A 16,371-nucleotide genomic window follows, 5' to 3' on the forward strand; every position below is an offset into this window, starting at 1 on the left:
GTTTGAATATCAAATTATATATTTATAAAAAGAAAATAAAATAAATTTGTGTAAAACATAACCGACCGATGAACACCTCAAGAAACAGATATTGTCGTGATTTTGTATATGAAAAAATCGCATTTCAAATATTTTTTATTGTAATTTTTATTAGTAATATTAAAGATTGTAATAACACACATCTTTAATTCTTTAACACAAAATCCCAACATCAATCTAAATAAAGCCAAAAATATATAAATAAATAAATAACAAAATTCTAATTATTTAACCACAACACACAAGAATTACAATCCAATCACTCAATTACACCCTCAAGAATAATTTAATCTCTTCAAAACAATGGCAAATATAAATATTATGCATAATACTAGATAAACTAGTAGTATTTAAATGCAACAGCTCCTAGCACAGCCACAAGAAGCAGAGGAGAAGCAGCAGAAAACGAGTGTCCAGCAGCTGATGGTGTCACTCCTGCCCTGCTGCCCGTATTGCCCGCCGGAGCTCCTCCTGTAGTCGTTGGCGGAGAAGGTGAATCCGGGGTGCTTGGTTCAGCTTCTGGGGCCAATCTTGGTGATAGTGGCTCAGCACCGGATGGGCCTGCATGCCAGATAATTTATTTTGATGAAGTTTGTTTTCTATTGATCTTGAATCTGTACAACTAGAGAAGATTAATAATACCATTGATACTTGGAGAAGGAGCACCATTTGGTGGAAGTGTAATTGGACCATTGGCCAAAGGGCCTGCCAATCATATAAATTTATTATATGATATCAAACTATATAATAAGTCATAATAATTAAAAACTGAAATAAATTGTTGACAAATCCATAATATATAACTTACTTGGAGCTGGAACTGGAGCACCAATGGCTGCAAATTATATTATTTGTTGTACACATGTTAGTAAATTTCAAACTTCAATTGACTAATCGTTTCTTGGTTAAGTTAAAAAAAAAAGGAAGAAAAATCCTCCTACCTTTGCATTGAAGAGGCACACCAGGCATGTTACAAGCACGCGGAAGCGAAATCGCAAGAGTTTGATTAACTGGGATTTGGAATGGAACATTCCCAGTCGCGATCTGGCAAAGACAGTCTTTCCCGTTACTCATAAGGGAGCCAATCGAAGTGCAACAAGCAGAAGGCGGGGTAGTCGAGTTAACGGTACCATTGGTCACGAAGTTTACGCAAGGCATAAAAGATGTGATCATTGAAGATGTGCATGGAGTATTTGTGATTTGCCCTGATGAGATTGAAAACAATGCAATTGTTGCTGTTGCTAGAAATGTGATCAAGAATTGGAAGGCCATTGGGATAAACAGGGTAATTTTGTTTGTGTTGTGATTAGAAATTTTTGGGATTTGATCAGTGGTTTGATTGTGAGAATGAATTTGATGATTGGATTTTATAGTTGAGGATTTGGGGTAAAAGGGTGGTGCTAGGGATAAGAGGTTGGTTAGCTAGAAGTGGTTTTTGTGGCTCAACTAATTTTAACTAACCTTTTGGAATGTACTTTCATAAAGATACTACTAATTTGCTTATGCCTATTGCTTCTTGAATATGTCCTCACTTCTTGATTTTTTTAAAAGAAAAAAAATACATCAAATATGCTTCTTCTTTAATTTAATAAGCTTTAGGATTGAAGAAATTTATCAAATACAGTTTGAGAAAATATCATCAGTATTATCATCATAATTTTTTAATAAATGATTTATTTATTAGTGACAGTGATGACGATGATAAGAACAACAACAATAATCTAAATTTTTGTATTATAAAAGTTGAAAAAATTTCAATTTAAATTGTCTGTTTTGTAAAAAATGATTTTTATGATAGTGTAAGAATTAGAAAATTTCCATTGTTATATTAATTTATTGTTTTTTTTTTTTTGTATTTATAATATATATTGTATATGTCACCAAAGAGTTCAACTCCATAGGATAAAGTTCAACTCAAACTCAAATGAATGGACGATGGGCTACAACTAGATCCTTTCATCTATGCTATACATTGACCAACTTTAATCATATTACCAAACAAATTATTACCTTAAAAACCATATCATAAACATGAATTCAAAATATAAAATCTTAATATTTCAAGTTTTCAACAGATAAAATAAATAAACGAGCTGTAAAAGCTAATGAATATAAATAAAATTTATTTTATATAAAAAAACTCACTGGTTCTATGACAAGTTGTGAAAACGATATGAATAAGTTTTTAGGTTGGAGAAATGTATATTAAACTTAAGAATCAATTCCGAAATATTTAGTACAATAATTGTTTATGCTAGAAACAATATATATCATACATGCATCGGCTTTCTTTAAAATCTCAAGGAGCCCATCGAGCGCGCCTTAATCGAACCCGAAGGAAGTTTATATGATAACCATTTATGTGGTACGTTCTTATAAGCTAATGTATACCTATTTTAGAATTGTCTAGTAGTTTTGAAGTATATATGTAACGAATTTGTCTTCAAATTTTTTGGTAAGTTCTCCTTGTACTAGAAGATTATATCTCAGTGAGAGTAAATGTACGTTTTGAGTTCGATTAGTTATTTCAAGATGATGAATATCATCATTCCTTGACATTAGATTAGCAATCAGCACATTAAAAAAGTAGGTCACCCATATATTACTAACTATTCCATGTGTCCATATCGCCCAATTTCTAGTTAAACTATATACACAAAGTTATTTATGAAAAATAAAAACCCTTTTAAATCCAAGAATCTATTATTAATACGGAGAAGTAGGCAACCCATGTCACCAAACTTTTAATTTGACTTATAAGCCAAAACCCTAAACCTCATTTATATAAACCCTAGCAACACAACCAAAATCCCCAGACTAAACACCAAGCTTCAAAATCATTGATTCCACCTCCATTTCTATCTCTAAGATTTTAATCACCAAATCAAATGGCACGCCACAATGTTTCAATGGGATTAGCCATGATTCTTGTCGCCATGCTTTGGCCCTATGCCGCATCGCAATCGAACGATTGTACCAGTGTGATCATTAGCATGTCACCTTGCCTGAATTTCATATCCGGCAACTCCTCCACCCCATCAGTTGCCTGCTGCTCGCAGCTTCGTAATGTCGTTGGGTCGGAGCCACAATGCTTATGTCAAGTGCTTAATGGTGGAGGATCAAACTTGGGACTGAATATCAATCAAACTCGGGCTCTTGCCTTGCCTAAGGCTTGCAACGTTCAAACTCCCTCTGTCAGCAAGTGCAATGGTAAGACTAGGGGTGAGAGAAGCATCGTAGGTTATCAAGCTTGTTGAGTTATTTGGAATATTATCGGATTCAAAATTGTCAAACTCGACCAAGCTCAAACATATAGTTTTGGTTCGTATTTGAGCTCGAATTTAAAAAAATGTTTGAGCCCTGATTCAGATATAGCACAACAGGAGTCGATAATTAGGTTTGAACAAATAAGTTGAGCTCAAATTCAAAATCATAATCATTTTTAAGCTCCGGGGTGACAAAATGACACAGGGCTCAATTCAACTTATTTGCATCCCAAGGATAACCAAGAAAATACACAGCAACATCGATCGCCTTTTTGAAAGAAATTATCTGAATATTTTGCAAAATAAAATGTTTGCTTTCTGAACTTTTTGATGAATTTTTATAGATGTGAAGTTTTCCATAGAACTTGAATCTAATTTCGTTTAAAATTTGCAGCTGCTTCTCCATCCGACTCTCCTTCCACACCAAATTCTCCTAGCAAAAACCCTTCAGGTAAACAGTTTCTTTCTCCCACGTGACACCTAAAATTCATTAATTCTTGTGAAATCGAATTGCCGACAAGGCCCACGGCACTCAAACGTTGTATTCCAAAAGGAGAAAATGTTACCTTTTTCGGTAGATATATGGCTAAAACATTTTCATGCTTCACTTCCAATGATAGATATTTCTTCTATGTAATCCAGGGGGCGGATCAAAAGTGTTGCCATCACCCGGAGATGGTTCTTCAAATGCAGCTTCACCAAACCAGCTGGCTCCTAGTATGATATTTTTCTGCGTCTTCCTAGCATCTTACGTTTCAGCTTTCAACTTGCCCTGATTCTTCGCAAACTCATCCGCCTTCCGTACGTATTAGAGACTTCTAAGCAAATGGATGAGAGTGATTGCTCTAATTGTTTGTCCAATTTATGACATGTTTCAGAGGGTCTTCTGTATGATTTCGTACCGTGTTGCCTCCTTTTTGTAATAAAGAATTAAAGATCATTGATATCTATCCCACATTATGACTTAATCAAGCGCGAAAGACTAACTATTTTGCATATTAAAAAATTGTCCTAAGACTTGATGGCAAATCCAGAATGGCATAATAATCCATAAAAATCCTCCAGAAATTACAAAAGATACCTCATCGCACGTTTCTATTACAATTATGTTGCTCAAAAACCTACAAGTATCATGTATAGACAGACAAACCTGTATCAACAAGGATTCTACAAACCAATAGACGAAAGATTACCAGCATTCAGCAGGCCTCAGCAGACTCTCGGCTTCAGGTTTTGCCTTGGAAACTGCAAGCAAACAGGAAAGCAAATGAAAAGATAGGCTAATGTTTTCTATAAGAAAAACAAATGGGAACTGAGGCCTGAGCATAATACGCAGCAGGGTCATGCTAGAACATGAAGTCATTGTCTTGATAAGCAGGTTTACTACACCGGAAAGAGAAAAGGAGACAAATTGTAAACAATCATAAGAAGCCTTAGGCTTACCCTAACGGGATCGAGATTGCATAAATTCTTCAAGTTTGTTCCACACCTCAAGTGCCGCAGCTCTGTCCTGGTGTCGCTTGTTTTTGCTTATCTGCTCATAAAGTAATATTCACAGTAGAACCAACAGTATGTAAAAGAAACAAAGCCAAAAATTAAAATGCAAGTGAATGCAGGAGTCACTAATAGTTGGAGTATTGGAACATGTTTCAAATACAAGAATACTCACCGATATGATCTTAACATTCCACTGCTTCACGGTTTTTGCTGATTCTATGCTATCATCCTCAAAGCGAATGTAAAACCCAACAACTGTAATGCAAGCAACACAAATTGTTATTGCATTCACTTTCATGGGGTCAGAGACTATCAAACATGATATAGCCAAGAACAGATAGCAATTTGTTATGCCAATGCCATGTTACTGACAGTCATCAGATGAATAAACTATGACAAAAATGCATAAAATTATAAATTAAAACGTATTCTGCAGCAAGATGGTGACAACATTGTCCACAAGAAAAACATGACTATAGTCCAAACTCTCGAGGGATGGTAGCATCAGTTAAAAGACACCAAATTATAATCCCTGCTTTTGCTCTATTCCACATTCATGCGCCATCTTAAAAAGAGAGCTTCTGTAGATGACTATTCCAACTACCTATTTGATTTTCTCACAAAGAGAAATACAAAACTGAGAAACATTCCCGACACCTTCCAGCAGACTAATTTAAACTGCAGATATTAAGCAATTTTGCTATATGTGGCAATCATGCTGAGTTAAATAGCATTTGGTTCATTTGCAATTGAAAATATTACATCGAAATTATTTGGTGCAACTAGATGCTCGATGTTCCCATACATTTACAGCAAACTAATCATAACCCCGGCATAAATACAAATGCATAAAGCTCGGAAATCAGCTAACAAGTGGTATTTTGCATCAAATTCAAAATGTAACCAATTCAAGCGCGAAAATAACACGTGGCATTTGGTATCAAATTCAAATTTAACCAACACGGGCTCGAAAATATATTAATTACCACATAAAACTTACTCTTGTTAAAGATCTCAACATGGTCCTTAAATGGCCAGTCCTTGAACTGCCACTCCTTTCCAAGCACAAACACCGCGACCACGCGATCCCAATCCTCACTTTTCAGTGCAGATGGCTTATCTCTCACCTCATAAGCTGTCACCACCCGATCCCTACTAAACTTCTTCTGCACTGTCACGCACTCAGGCTTCCCCCCTTTCATCTGCTTAACCTTATCATCCGACGGAATAAACACTCCATCCTCCAAAAAGTCCTTAACATTATAAATCGTAATCAGGGTCGAAAATGCACTTGGGACCAAAATAATAGGCACACCTTCGCCAATCTTACGCATCTTCGTCACCTCGTCCCCCATTCCAAATCCTCTACTCTCGATTCTATTCTTAGCAACAATGTTATCTTTCCTCTGCAACGCCTCCGAACGTTGCTTCTCCTCGTCTCGTTTCATAGCAGAAGCCAAAACACTATAAAAATCTCGAGTTTTAAACACCAGCATTGCCTCCCTATCCTTAATTGGCCTCTCCTTAGCCTTAATCAGCCCAATCAAGCTCTTCTCGCTCGTTAAACCCTCCTGAATCGCCAATTCGTTCGAATCATACTGCAGATTACGTTCCACATTGTTCAAGGCTGGGATTTGAGGAATGTTAGGGAAATCAAGGGGAACAATCGAATCTGAAGATTGGATTTTTCCCGTAAGATAATCCAGAACCGTTTTCCGATCAGGGAGCGTGACGGCGGGGATGCGGAGAGCTCGTGCGTGCTGCAAGTAATCGGTGTGTTTGAGGTTGTGATTGGTGATGAAATGAACTAGGGTTTCAAGAGTGTAGCGGCGGGTGGATTGCACGTGCTTGGAGCGGTATGCGGTCTCGATGGTGGCGGGGAAGGAGTAGTCGGAGCCGAAGCGATATTCATCGTTGACGCGAACGATTTTGTCGAGAGAGTTGCGGATTGTGTACTCGCGGAGAAGCGTTAGCGGGTCCATTGGTATTCTCGGCGGAGGAGAGGTGGCGCGTGCCCTGATTGTGTTCTCAAGGTCATACTTCTTTCACACACACTCGATAATTTATTGCTTAGAGCATATCCACCACCTCATCGAAAATCGTGGGGTTCACATGCCACATACACATTACATTAACACATCTATTCTCCCACATTCATTTTAACATTCACACTCATTATTTATGGGTCCCGCTGTTCACTCATTCATCTTACTCTTATTTTACATTAAATAAATTTAATTTCAAATCTTTCAAGAAATTTAAATTATTATTATTTTATATTAATAATAATTTGTTTTTATATATTCAATACGTAAAATAATCGTTGAAGAGCCTCGCATGCCCAGCTTCACGATTTCTTTGGATGAACCTTCTTCTTCGCCGCATCACATTATTACTTTGACATGATTCAACTATTTGTCGACTTTGTTGAAGTATCAATGACATTAGCTCTTTTCCCGGATCATAATCTTCGTCATCAACTTCAACTTGGACTTCGTTTTCACTTGTCGAGCTAGAGGTTGAACTACTGGAATATTGAGACATTTTGGAGTAAACAAATTCAAGTGTATCTGTTTGCCAAATTGTATGTTTGTAGAATAAATAATTGTATAGTACAAGGTGTCTATTTATATTGAAATTTGCAACGACTATATTCCAACGGCTACTTTGCAACGGCTATTTTGCAACGGTTATATTCACTAACAGATACTTTAAACCAATACATAAAATAAGTAACAACGTTTAGCGACGGTTTTTGAAAATCCGTCGCAATTAGCGACGGTTTTGAAAAAACCGTCGCTAAATGTCCAATTTCTTTTGGCGTTAAAATAATTCAAAAAACGTGGGGCCCGCGTGTCAGCAAATCGGCGACGGTTTCTATAAAGCAGTCGCTAATAGCGATGGTTTTTTCAAAAACCGTCGCTAAGTATGCAATTTTTTTAAAAAAATAAACTGACACAGACGCCCCACACTCTCTCTCATGTGAGTGGGCGTTATAACGCCCACTCACATTGGAGAGTGGGTGTTAAACGGGTCAATCCTAGCGATATTCACAATAAAAAATAATATTTTTTCGACTCAAGTAAGAGATCCGTCTCACAAAATAAGATTCGTGAAATCGTCTCACATAAATTTTTATTAAAGCTCTAAACTAAATTAAATTTTCTTGTTTCTTTGTTTGTTTATTCATTTCTAATTCAATTTTCGTAAGATTAAAAATAAAGTAGTATATTTGTTTATGGGCCATATTCATGAGCCGGGCTGTAAAGATTAATGGGCTTTCAATACGCATAAACTCAATTAATAAGTCATCAGCCCATACCTCGGGCCCATGGATTTTTCATGTTATATTTCTTTTTCTTCTTTTTTCTTAACCTTCGGTGAGTGTCAAATACATCAAATATAATATTATGTAAAAATACCATATTAGCTCTCTTCATTTATATTAAGGTTTGACCTCTCTTTCTGTTCAGCTCAAGGAACAATGGCGACAAGCACCTTAAACTAAAGGAGAAAAGGGTGTAGCCATGAAATATTTGGATGGAAGATTAGAATAAGTGAAATAGTTGTATAAATAATCTTTTAAGGTTGGATGTTAATTAATGCACGAAGATGAGGGTAAGAATACTTGAACAAAAAAACCTTTTTTTCAATAAAATAACCATCGTAGATTGCAGTTGGATATGAGATCCAAAATTTGAAGAATGGTTTGAAATAAATCTATATTAGATATATCGATTTGAAATTCACCACAATAATTCAAAAAATAATTAGTTTAAGATTTAAAATCCATTGTACCATAGCTTTCAATAGATGTTAGAGTGAGTAGGTCTCTTATGAGACGATCTCACCAATCTTTATCTGTGAGACGAATCAATCATACCGATATTCACAATAAAAAATAATATTTTTAGCATAAAAATTAATATTTTTCATGGATGACCCAAATAGAGACCCGTCTCACAAAATATGACCCATGAGACTGTCTCACACAAGTTTTTGTCTGTTAGAGTTGGTGATATAGGTAAGTATTTAGGTATAGGTAAGCATTTACCCAATAGAGATTGATTCTTCTTACCAACATATTTTTATATTTTTGGACGAGCTTGTCATGCAAGGCATGTCCAATGTAATTTACATGACTAACGTGGTTTGTAGGCTATTGCGTTGGCCATGAGTTTATCTATTACATGTCAAATGGTAGAAACTATGGATTCTCACGTCATAAAAAAAATTTTACTTCAAAATATATGTACTCAAACGAACCAATAAATTTGTTAATTTGAATTTGAATAAATAGCTTCAAACTTATTGATTCAAATACAATAAATAAATTTGATTTTAAATTTAGATTGACTATTATGATGTAAAAATTTTAAAATACTTAAGTAATAAATAAAGTTGATTACGACATGGATTTTTAATAAAAGAAAAAATCAATATTTAATTTTCACATAATAAATTTGCATGTTGGTTGGTGGTAAAAGGTCAAACGAGTATATAATTTCCATGCGTAAACTACACGTTTGTTGATAGTGAGATATCAAACTTCTTGTTTGTCGAGGTTGGATATAAAGAGAGTCTCAAGATGTAATAATTGGACGAAACTATACAATAAAATTTGGAATTTTTATTTTTTGAAATATTTTAAATTAGGCAATAATTTTATACAGACAAGACCAAGAGGTTTTACATGTAAAATGTGTTGCACAGTATATCAAATGGTACAGTACAGAAAAGTTTAGTAATAAATCCAGCGATCAATATAATGAAGAGAAAACAGTAGAGAAACACTATAAATGAAGTTAAACCAAACCGAGACATGTAGCGTGTATAGTTTCCTTAAAACAGATTCGCCCTCTCCGGTATGTGCTTCGAGGTTTCAGCTGACGTCTGTTTCCCAGGATACAACGGAACAACCAGCAGTGACTTAGCACGAGACACTACTACGGCGAACTGGAAACGTACCTTTACTTTATCACCGAGATTTAATGGAGATCAAATGAAAGATAACAATATGTAATGCAAGAGAGTGCTTGAAAGAGATAAAATTTTTATGTGTATGAAATGAGGAAATGAACACATTATTTATGAGCCCAAAAATGCACACCAAGAGTCATGCAAGATTAATTAACTCAATTAATCTTCTCATTAACTCAAGAATATGAAGAGCCAAAACTCTTCAATTAACTCAAGAATGTGGAGAGCCAAAAGACACTCCCATATTCATGAGATATAATTTTTATTCAACCTCTAAATTTTATTAAAATTTCTAACAATCCCTCACATGAATGAAAATTGATACAAATCTTGGTGACAAAGTTATACAGTTGAATCATGTATAGGATAGGTAGGTGTTACCATTTGAACCTTCCCTTATGAAATATATTTGCTTTAATAGCTGATCAGTAGACATGATATCCTTGAACTGTTCTGCCGTTTATGTAAATTAAGATATACTTCACACAAGACTCTCCCTGATACTATTCAGTTCTCATGATTGTGTTTGTTTTGCCATGAGCACATGCCTGGTTCTGCGAGATGGTCTAAAATTGAGCACTACAATTCCTTCGAAGCGGCCCCACTTCTCTCTCACATAGGTGATTCTATATTCTTCTCATCAGAACCATTAAAAGCCATAAGCTTATCCTCAACATTCACTGTTTCATAATAGGAATGGGCTAGGGATAACCCCCACAGTGATTCTCTAAATTAGTGCGATTAGGTTGTCCCATTAAACCTAGTTCTTGGGATCTCCAGTCAGCGTAGGTTGGGTTTTCCTTCGCACCAATTTATTCTATAGGCTTGAGCCCCATTCCCCTTGACATTTTCGCAACTAACTCTCTGTTTAATCCCTTGGTTAGCGGATCCGCTATATTATCCTTTGACTTTACATAGTCAATAGATATAACTCCAGTTGATAGTAGTTGTCTAATGGTATTATGTCTACGACGTATATGCCTAGACTTACTGTTATACATATTATTTTGTGCCCTTCTAATCGTAGATTAGCTATCACAATATATGCATATAGCCGTCACTAGGTTTTTCCCATCCTGGAACATCTTCTAATAAGTGACGCAGCCATTCAGCCTCTTCAGCACACTTGTCAAGAGCTATAAACTCAGATTCCATTGTGGACCTGGCTATTACAGTTTGTTTAGAAGATTTCCACGCAATTGCTGCACCTCCTAAAGTGAATACAAATCCACTTGTAGATGTTGAGTCTTTCATATCAGATATCCAATTTGCATCATTGTATCCTTCAATAACAGCAGGATATCTGGTATAGTGCAGCTCATGATCACGAGTGAACCTTAAGTATCTTAGCAATCTGATAATTGCTTTCCAGTGTTCAACTCCTGGATTACTCGTGAATCTACTCAATTTGCTTACTGCATAAGCTATGTCTGGTCTTGTACAACTCATTAAGTATATCAGACTTCCAATGACTCGAGAATATTCTAATTGAGACATACTCTCACCTCGATTCTTTGATAGATTCTGACTGATATCTATCGGGGTTCTAGCCAATGCAGAGTCATCCCTATTGAATTTCTCAAGTATTTTGTCAACATAATGTGACTGATTTAGAACTAGCCCTTCTGATGTTATATGAATTTTAATTCCAAGGATTACATCGGCTAAGCCCAAATCTTTCATGTCAAATCTTGAGTTCAATAACTTCTTGGTGGATTTGTTCATGTTATCATTACTACCAATGATAAGTATGTCATCTACGTAAAGACATAAAATGACATTTCCATTTTCAGTAGTTTTTATGTATACACATTTGTCACATTCACTGAATTTAAATCTACTTTCTATCATGACTTTATCAAATTTTTCGTGCCATTGCTTTGGCGCTTGTTTTAAGCCATACAGAGAGACTTCACCAGTTTACAAACCTTGTTTTCTTGCCCAGTCGCAGAAAATCCTTCAGGTTGTTCCATGTAAATTTCCTCTTCTAAATCTCCATTTAGAAAAGATGTCTTTACATCCATTTGGTGTACTTCAAGATTTCGAAAGGCGGCAATCGCAAGGATCACACGAATAGAGGTTATTCTCGATACAGGAGAATATGTATCAAAGTAATCAAGCCCTTCACGTTGATGGTAACATTTAATTACCAATCTGGCTTTATACTTATCTATAGTTCCATCTGATTTCATTTTCTTTTTGAAAACCCATTTACAGCCTAGTGGTTTGCTTCCCGGAGGAATATTTACTAATTCTCACGTATAGTTTTGTAAAATGGATTCCATTTCGGAATTGATAGCCTCTTTCCATAGAGGCCCCTCAGATGAACTGATTGCTTCGTTGAAGCTTTGAGGTTCACATTCCATCATGAAAGTGAGGAAATCCGGACCAAAGGATTTCTCAGTCGTAGTTCTCTTGCTACGTCTAGGTTCAATATCTTGATCAAGCTCTTGGTATTTTTCAATTGTCTCATATAATCTTTTGGATGAACTTGATTCTTCCTTAGATTTGCATGGAAACATGTGTTCAAAGAACGAAGCATTTCTTGATTCCATTATCGTATTTTTGTGAATATCAGGTATTTGAGATTCATGTACACGAAAAACGATACGCGCTACTGTTTTAAGCATATCAGATTAAAATGCAATCAACAGTTTTTGGTCCTATCTTTACTTTCTTTGGAGTAGGTACTGCAACCTTGGCAAGACACCCTCAAACTCGCAAGTATTGGTAGGAAGTGTAATGTACCGTACTTTTACTATTCAAAATTTGCGGAAAAATAAAAATTTTCTTAAAAGAGTATACAAATTTCAATTTCAATAAATTAAATCGTTCATCCCACAACCATTGTAACAAAAGGTCTCAAAGTAATGTTAACCAAAATATTTGCTTAAAATCTCATAACCAGTAACGTAACTAAAAATACTATAAACATTCATAAAACTTAAAACATGGCGGTCCTCGGGTTTTGCCTCCCGCTCAGTCCAAGCCAGCTCCTTGGTCTCCACCCCTAGTCTCCTCGAAATCATCCTCACCTGCATTGATCAAGTCTAGTGAGTCTAAAGACTCAACATGTATAAACTGGAAGTAACGAGTAATACGTAATAAAATCACATGCAGCTTTAAAATAGAACATATATACGGGAACTTGAACTTGCATAAATAAACTTGAACATACGTACATACATACATAGACGTGCCATAACATGAAACTTTTCTTAAACGTGCTTGCATACTTGTACATACTTGAATATACTTAAACTTCATCATTTTGCGTAGAGGCATGTTTCAAAGCAAGTGACCCATAATATAAATCGCCTGATCAGACTAAACCACAGTACTGGGCTGACAGGGAAAAATCCACTACCACATACATGAGATCTCCGTTCATGATTTAACGGGTGGATTAGTCCCCGTTCCTGCTTTAACGCTTTCCAATCATGATCTAAACCCGTTCATGCTTTAACGGGGTGGGTTGGTCCTCGTTCATGATTTAACGCTTTCCAACCCCATACAGAAATTGGTCACAAGACATTTAGCATACCTCAAAAACTTGGAAATATTTTCTTGCACGTCAATATACTTACATGACGTTGAGGGATTCGTTGGATTTCATTTGGGGCCGCTGCTGCACATACTAACATGAATTTTAAATACTTAACTTGCATAGCTTAGACGTAGGTATTCAAGCTCACCGCCAAAGTGAATAAGTAGCTTATGACATTCTAGCTCCCTCGGGACTTGACCTCCTTTAATCATCGTACTAACCATTATCTTAAACGCCAAAACAAAACCTGCGGTGAAGTCTAATTTTTTTCTCAAAATATGAAGTACACGGACCCAGTGCCCGGGTCCGTGTATGGGTCCGTCTAGTTTCGCAAAAGAAATGATCGAAAAGAAGTAAGGACACGGATCCCGTGCTAGGGTCCGTCTAGGGGTCCGTGTAAGCTCGCAAATTTGACACTTCCAAGGAAACAAAGGCACGGAACCCGTGTCGGGGTCCGTCGAAGGATCCGTGTAGGCTCGGTTTACTGACACTAAGGTGGAAACAAGGGCACGGACCCCGTGCCAGGGTCCGTGCAGACTCGGTACACGTGAACCAACGAAAATTTCATATACTCAAGGCTTACTCGATCATCCCGACCAAGAGTCGACACCCCGAGACCCTTCCTAGGATACTATAACCTTGAATCCAAACCCGTACAACCACCACAAAACAACGACATCCACCCCACGACACAATACAACTCAAAACACGGAAATTAACCCCAAATCGTTTCCTACGGCTTCTAATGAATTCAAGTGCCTATCGAGACTACCCGGCAATCCAAATACCAACCCAATATCATACTAAGCATACCTATATGTATCAACGATCATCCGTCGATCCCCAATGAAGCCTGCAACAATAAAACTTCAAGAACGCATCAATTCATAATTTTCTGAAAAAATGGAGTTTGAGCAGTCCCAAGAAAAACGCCATAACTCACTCAATTTTTGTCCAAATATTTCAAATTTACTGTCAAATCGAAGGTATCGAAAAGTTCTACAATTTTCATGTTGAAAGTTTTCTCAGAATCAGGACCGAAAAATCGCAGTTTTTGAAAAGACAGCAAAAACGTGATTTGTGATCCAAAATCTGTTTCAAAATTGATCCAAACATCATTTCTCAAACTTCTACACATCACAGATGTATTTTTACGCATAAATAACGACACAACGCATAATATGACGAGATCGATGCAGAAATAACATAATATACGTGCCTTTGATGTGAGAAACTCACGATACGGAGATACCGAAGCGGAGATGGTGCGAGGCTTGGTCCGGGACGATTGTGGCTCGATTTTCTTTGAAGAAAATTCAACAAAACTTTGCTGGAATTTCAGAGGAAGGGAGCGGCTGTTGATCTTTTCTAAAAACCTTAATATTTTCTCTAAGAAAATAGAATGAAGTGTGTTCTGTGTGTGTTGTGTGAATAGGCGTGAAAGTGTGTGTGTTAGTGTGTGTGTGTGCGTGAGTTTAGTTAATTAGGGGAATATAATATGCTAATTTAATAAATAAAAATGCTAATTAAGAGTTTATCCCCTCAATTACAAAATCTCCTAATAATAAAAAAATACACAATGGCTAAAACTTAAAAGGTTTTAAAAACTCTTAAGAGTACCAAATAAATGATTTAGGCTTAAAAATGCTAAAACTTGATAAATTATTTAAAATGCCCCGACTTCAACTTACAATAAAATATCACATTTTAAAATTGCCAAAGTCGTCACCAGTCTTTTCCCTCGATCCCGCCTCGAATAATCGCCTGAAACATGAAACTCGAAAAACAATTTAACGTGCATACCTAAACTTAAATAATTAAAAAATGCATTTAAATAAGTCATGCATGGCTAAAACTCATTTTAAACTGAAATAAATGCTTTTAATAATTAAATAAATGCATGAGTTTTACGTGTACTGATTTTGGGCTCTACAGAAAGGACTTCTACCTTTCCATAACTCTTATTGACTTTTATCTTGCTTCTTTCGGGGCACCTTATTTAAAAGATAATTTGCTGTTAGAACAGCTTTCCCCCACATGTTCTATGGTAAACCAGAACTTAATAATAACGCATTCATCATTTATTTCAAGGTGCGATTCTTTTTCTCTGCAATGCCATTTTGCTGAGGAGTATAAGGTGCAGTTCTTTCGTGTTTGATATTGTGTTGAGCACAAAACTCAGCAAATGGTGATTCATATTCACCTCCACGATCACTTCTTAGCACCTTAATTTTCTTGCTAAGTTGGTTTTCAACTTCGCTCTTATATTAGACAAATTTGTCAATAGCTTCATCCTTACTTTTAAGGAGATACACATAACAAAATTTTGTGATATCGTCAACAAAAATGATGAAGTATTTATTTCCACCATGAGTTTGCACACATTTTAGATCACATATATCACTGTGAATTAGATCAAGTGGTTCACTATTTCTTTCAATAGTTCGAAAAGATGATCTTGTTATTTTTGCCTCAACACAAGTTTTACATTTGTGTTGTTTATCAATTTGGAATGCATGAATGCTTTTCATGTTAATTAGTCTATGAATTGTATCGTAATTAACGTGTCCATGTCTACCATGCCATAAACAAGAAGACTTAAGCAAGTAAGCAAAAGTATTAACTTTATTCATCACAGGCTTAATAGTCATTACATTGAGTTTGAATAAACCATTACAAACATACCCTTTGCCAACAAACATTCCACTTTTCGACAAAACCACTTTATCTGACTCGAAGACAATGCGGAAACCATGCTTGTTAAGAAGCGACCCGGACACCAAGTTCTTACGGATGTCCGGTACATACAACACATTGTTCAAAGTCAGTTCTTTTCCAGATGTCATTTTTAGGACAACTTTTCCTTGACCCTTGATATCAGAAGTGGCGGAATTTCCCATGAATAGCTTTTCCCCATTCATAGATTCCTCAAGAGTAGCAAACATCTCCTTGTCGGAGCAAACATGGCGAGTGGCACCAGTGTTGATCCAACACTCCCTTGGGTTTGAACCCATCAGATTAATTTCAGATATTACAGCACAT

General features: G+C 36.1%; 3 protein-coding genes across 4 annotated transcripts; 1 reads left to right on the forward strand and 2 right to left on the reverse strand.

Annotated features, from left to right (window-relative positions):
- Nucleotides 1-217: 217 nt before the first annotated feature.
- Nucleotides 218-1,383, reverse strand: LOC142545044 (non-specific lipid transfer protein GPI-anchored 20-like). 2 transcript variants are annotated; one of them, XM_075652033.1, is made up of 4 exons: nt 981-1,383; nt 848-874; nt 691-744; nt 218-600 (listed from the first exon to the last, which is right to left on the reverse strand). In XM_075652033.1, the coding sequence occupies exons 1-4, from the start codon at nt 1,309-1,311 to the stop codon at nt 380-382; spliced, it is 633 nt and encodes a 210-aa protein (XP_075508148.1). In that variant the 5' UTR covers nt 1,312-1,383; the 3' UTR covers nt 218-379. The 2 variants fall into 2 exon arrangements, with proteins under 2 accessions (XP_075508148.1, XP_075508147.1); XM_075652032.1 differs by having other exon boundaries at nt 682-744.
- Nucleotides 1,384-2,774: 1,391 nt separating this feature from the next.
- LOC142547761 (non-specific lipid transfer protein GPI-anchored 5-like) lies at nt 2,775-4,273 on the forward strand. Its single transcript, XM_075656204.1, has 3 exons — nt 2,775-3,249; nt 3,700-3,756; nt 3,948-4,273. Exons 1-3 carry the CDS (start codon nt 2,928-2,930, stop codon nt 4,079-4,081), a joined length of 513 nt encoding a protein of 170 aa, XP_075512319.1. The 5' UTR covers nt 2,775-2,927; the 3' UTR covers nt 4,082-4,273.
- Nucleotides 4,274-4,305: 32 nt separating this feature from the next.
- On the reverse strand, nt 4,306-6,866 carry LOC142547760 (protein CDC73 homolog). Its single transcript, XM_075656203.1, has 4 exons — nt 5,803-6,866; nt 4,975-5,057; nt 4,749-4,839; nt 4,306-4,550 (listed from the first exon to the last, which is right to left on the reverse strand). The coding sequence occupies exons 1-3, from the start codon at nt 6,782-6,784 to the stop codon at nt 4,750-4,752; spliced, it is 1,155 nt and encodes a 384-aa protein (XP_075512318.1). The 5' UTR covers nt 6,785-6,866; the 3' UTR covers nt 4,306-4,550; nt 4,749.
- Between the last annotated feature and the right edge of the window lie 9,505 nt (nt 6,867-16,371).

Source organism: Primulina tabacum, chromosome 5 (genome assembly GCF_025594145.1).
Source record: "Primulina tabacum isolate GXHZ01 chromosome 5, ASM2559414v2, whole genome shotgun sequence".
Taxonomy (NCBI): domain Eukaryota; kingdom Viridiplantae; phylum Streptophyta; class Magnoliopsida; order Lamiales; family Gesneriaceae; genus Primulina; species Primulina tabacum.

Excerpts from the sequence above, each read along its gene's own strand:
- LOC142545044 (XM_075652032.1), bottom strand. The coding sequence starts at position 1,311 with ATGGCCTTCCAATTCTTGATCACATTTCTAGCAACAGCAACAATTGCA. Across the intron at positions 875-980 it reads TGTGCCTCTTCAATGCAAAG|CCATTGGTGCTCCAGTTCCA; the intron begins GTAGGAGGATTT and ends TATAATTTGCAG. Across the intron at positions 601-681 it reads TCCTTCTCCAAGTATCAATG|GCCCATCCGGTGCTGAGCCA; the intron begins GTATTATTAATC and ends TCTGGCATGCAG.
- LOC142547761 (XM_075656204.1), top strand. The coding sequence starts at position 2,928 with ATGGCACGCCACAATGTTTCAATGGGATTAGCCATGATTCTTGTCGCC. Across the intron at positions 3,250-3,699 it reads CTCTGTCAGCAAGTGCAATG|CTGCTTCTCCATCCGACTCT; the intron begins GTAAGACTAGGG and ends TAAAATTTGCAG. Across the intron at positions 3,757-3,947 it reads TCCTAGCAAAAACCCTTCAG|GGGGCGGATCAAAAGTGTTG; the intron begins GTAAACAGTTTC and ends TATGTAATCCAG.
- LOC142547760 (XM_075656203.1), bottom strand. The coding sequence starts at position 6,784 with ATGGACCCGCTAACGCTTCTCCGCGAGTACACAATCCGCAACTCTCTC. Across the intron at positions 5,058-5,802 it reads TGTTGAGATCTTTAACAAGA|TTGTTGGGTTTTACATTCGC; the intron begins GTAAGTTTTATG and ends CTTGCATTACAG. Across the intron at positions 4,840-4,974 it reads GGAATGTTAAGATCATATCG|ATAAGCAAAAACAAGCGACA; the intron begins GTGAGTATTCTT and ends CTTTATGAGCAG.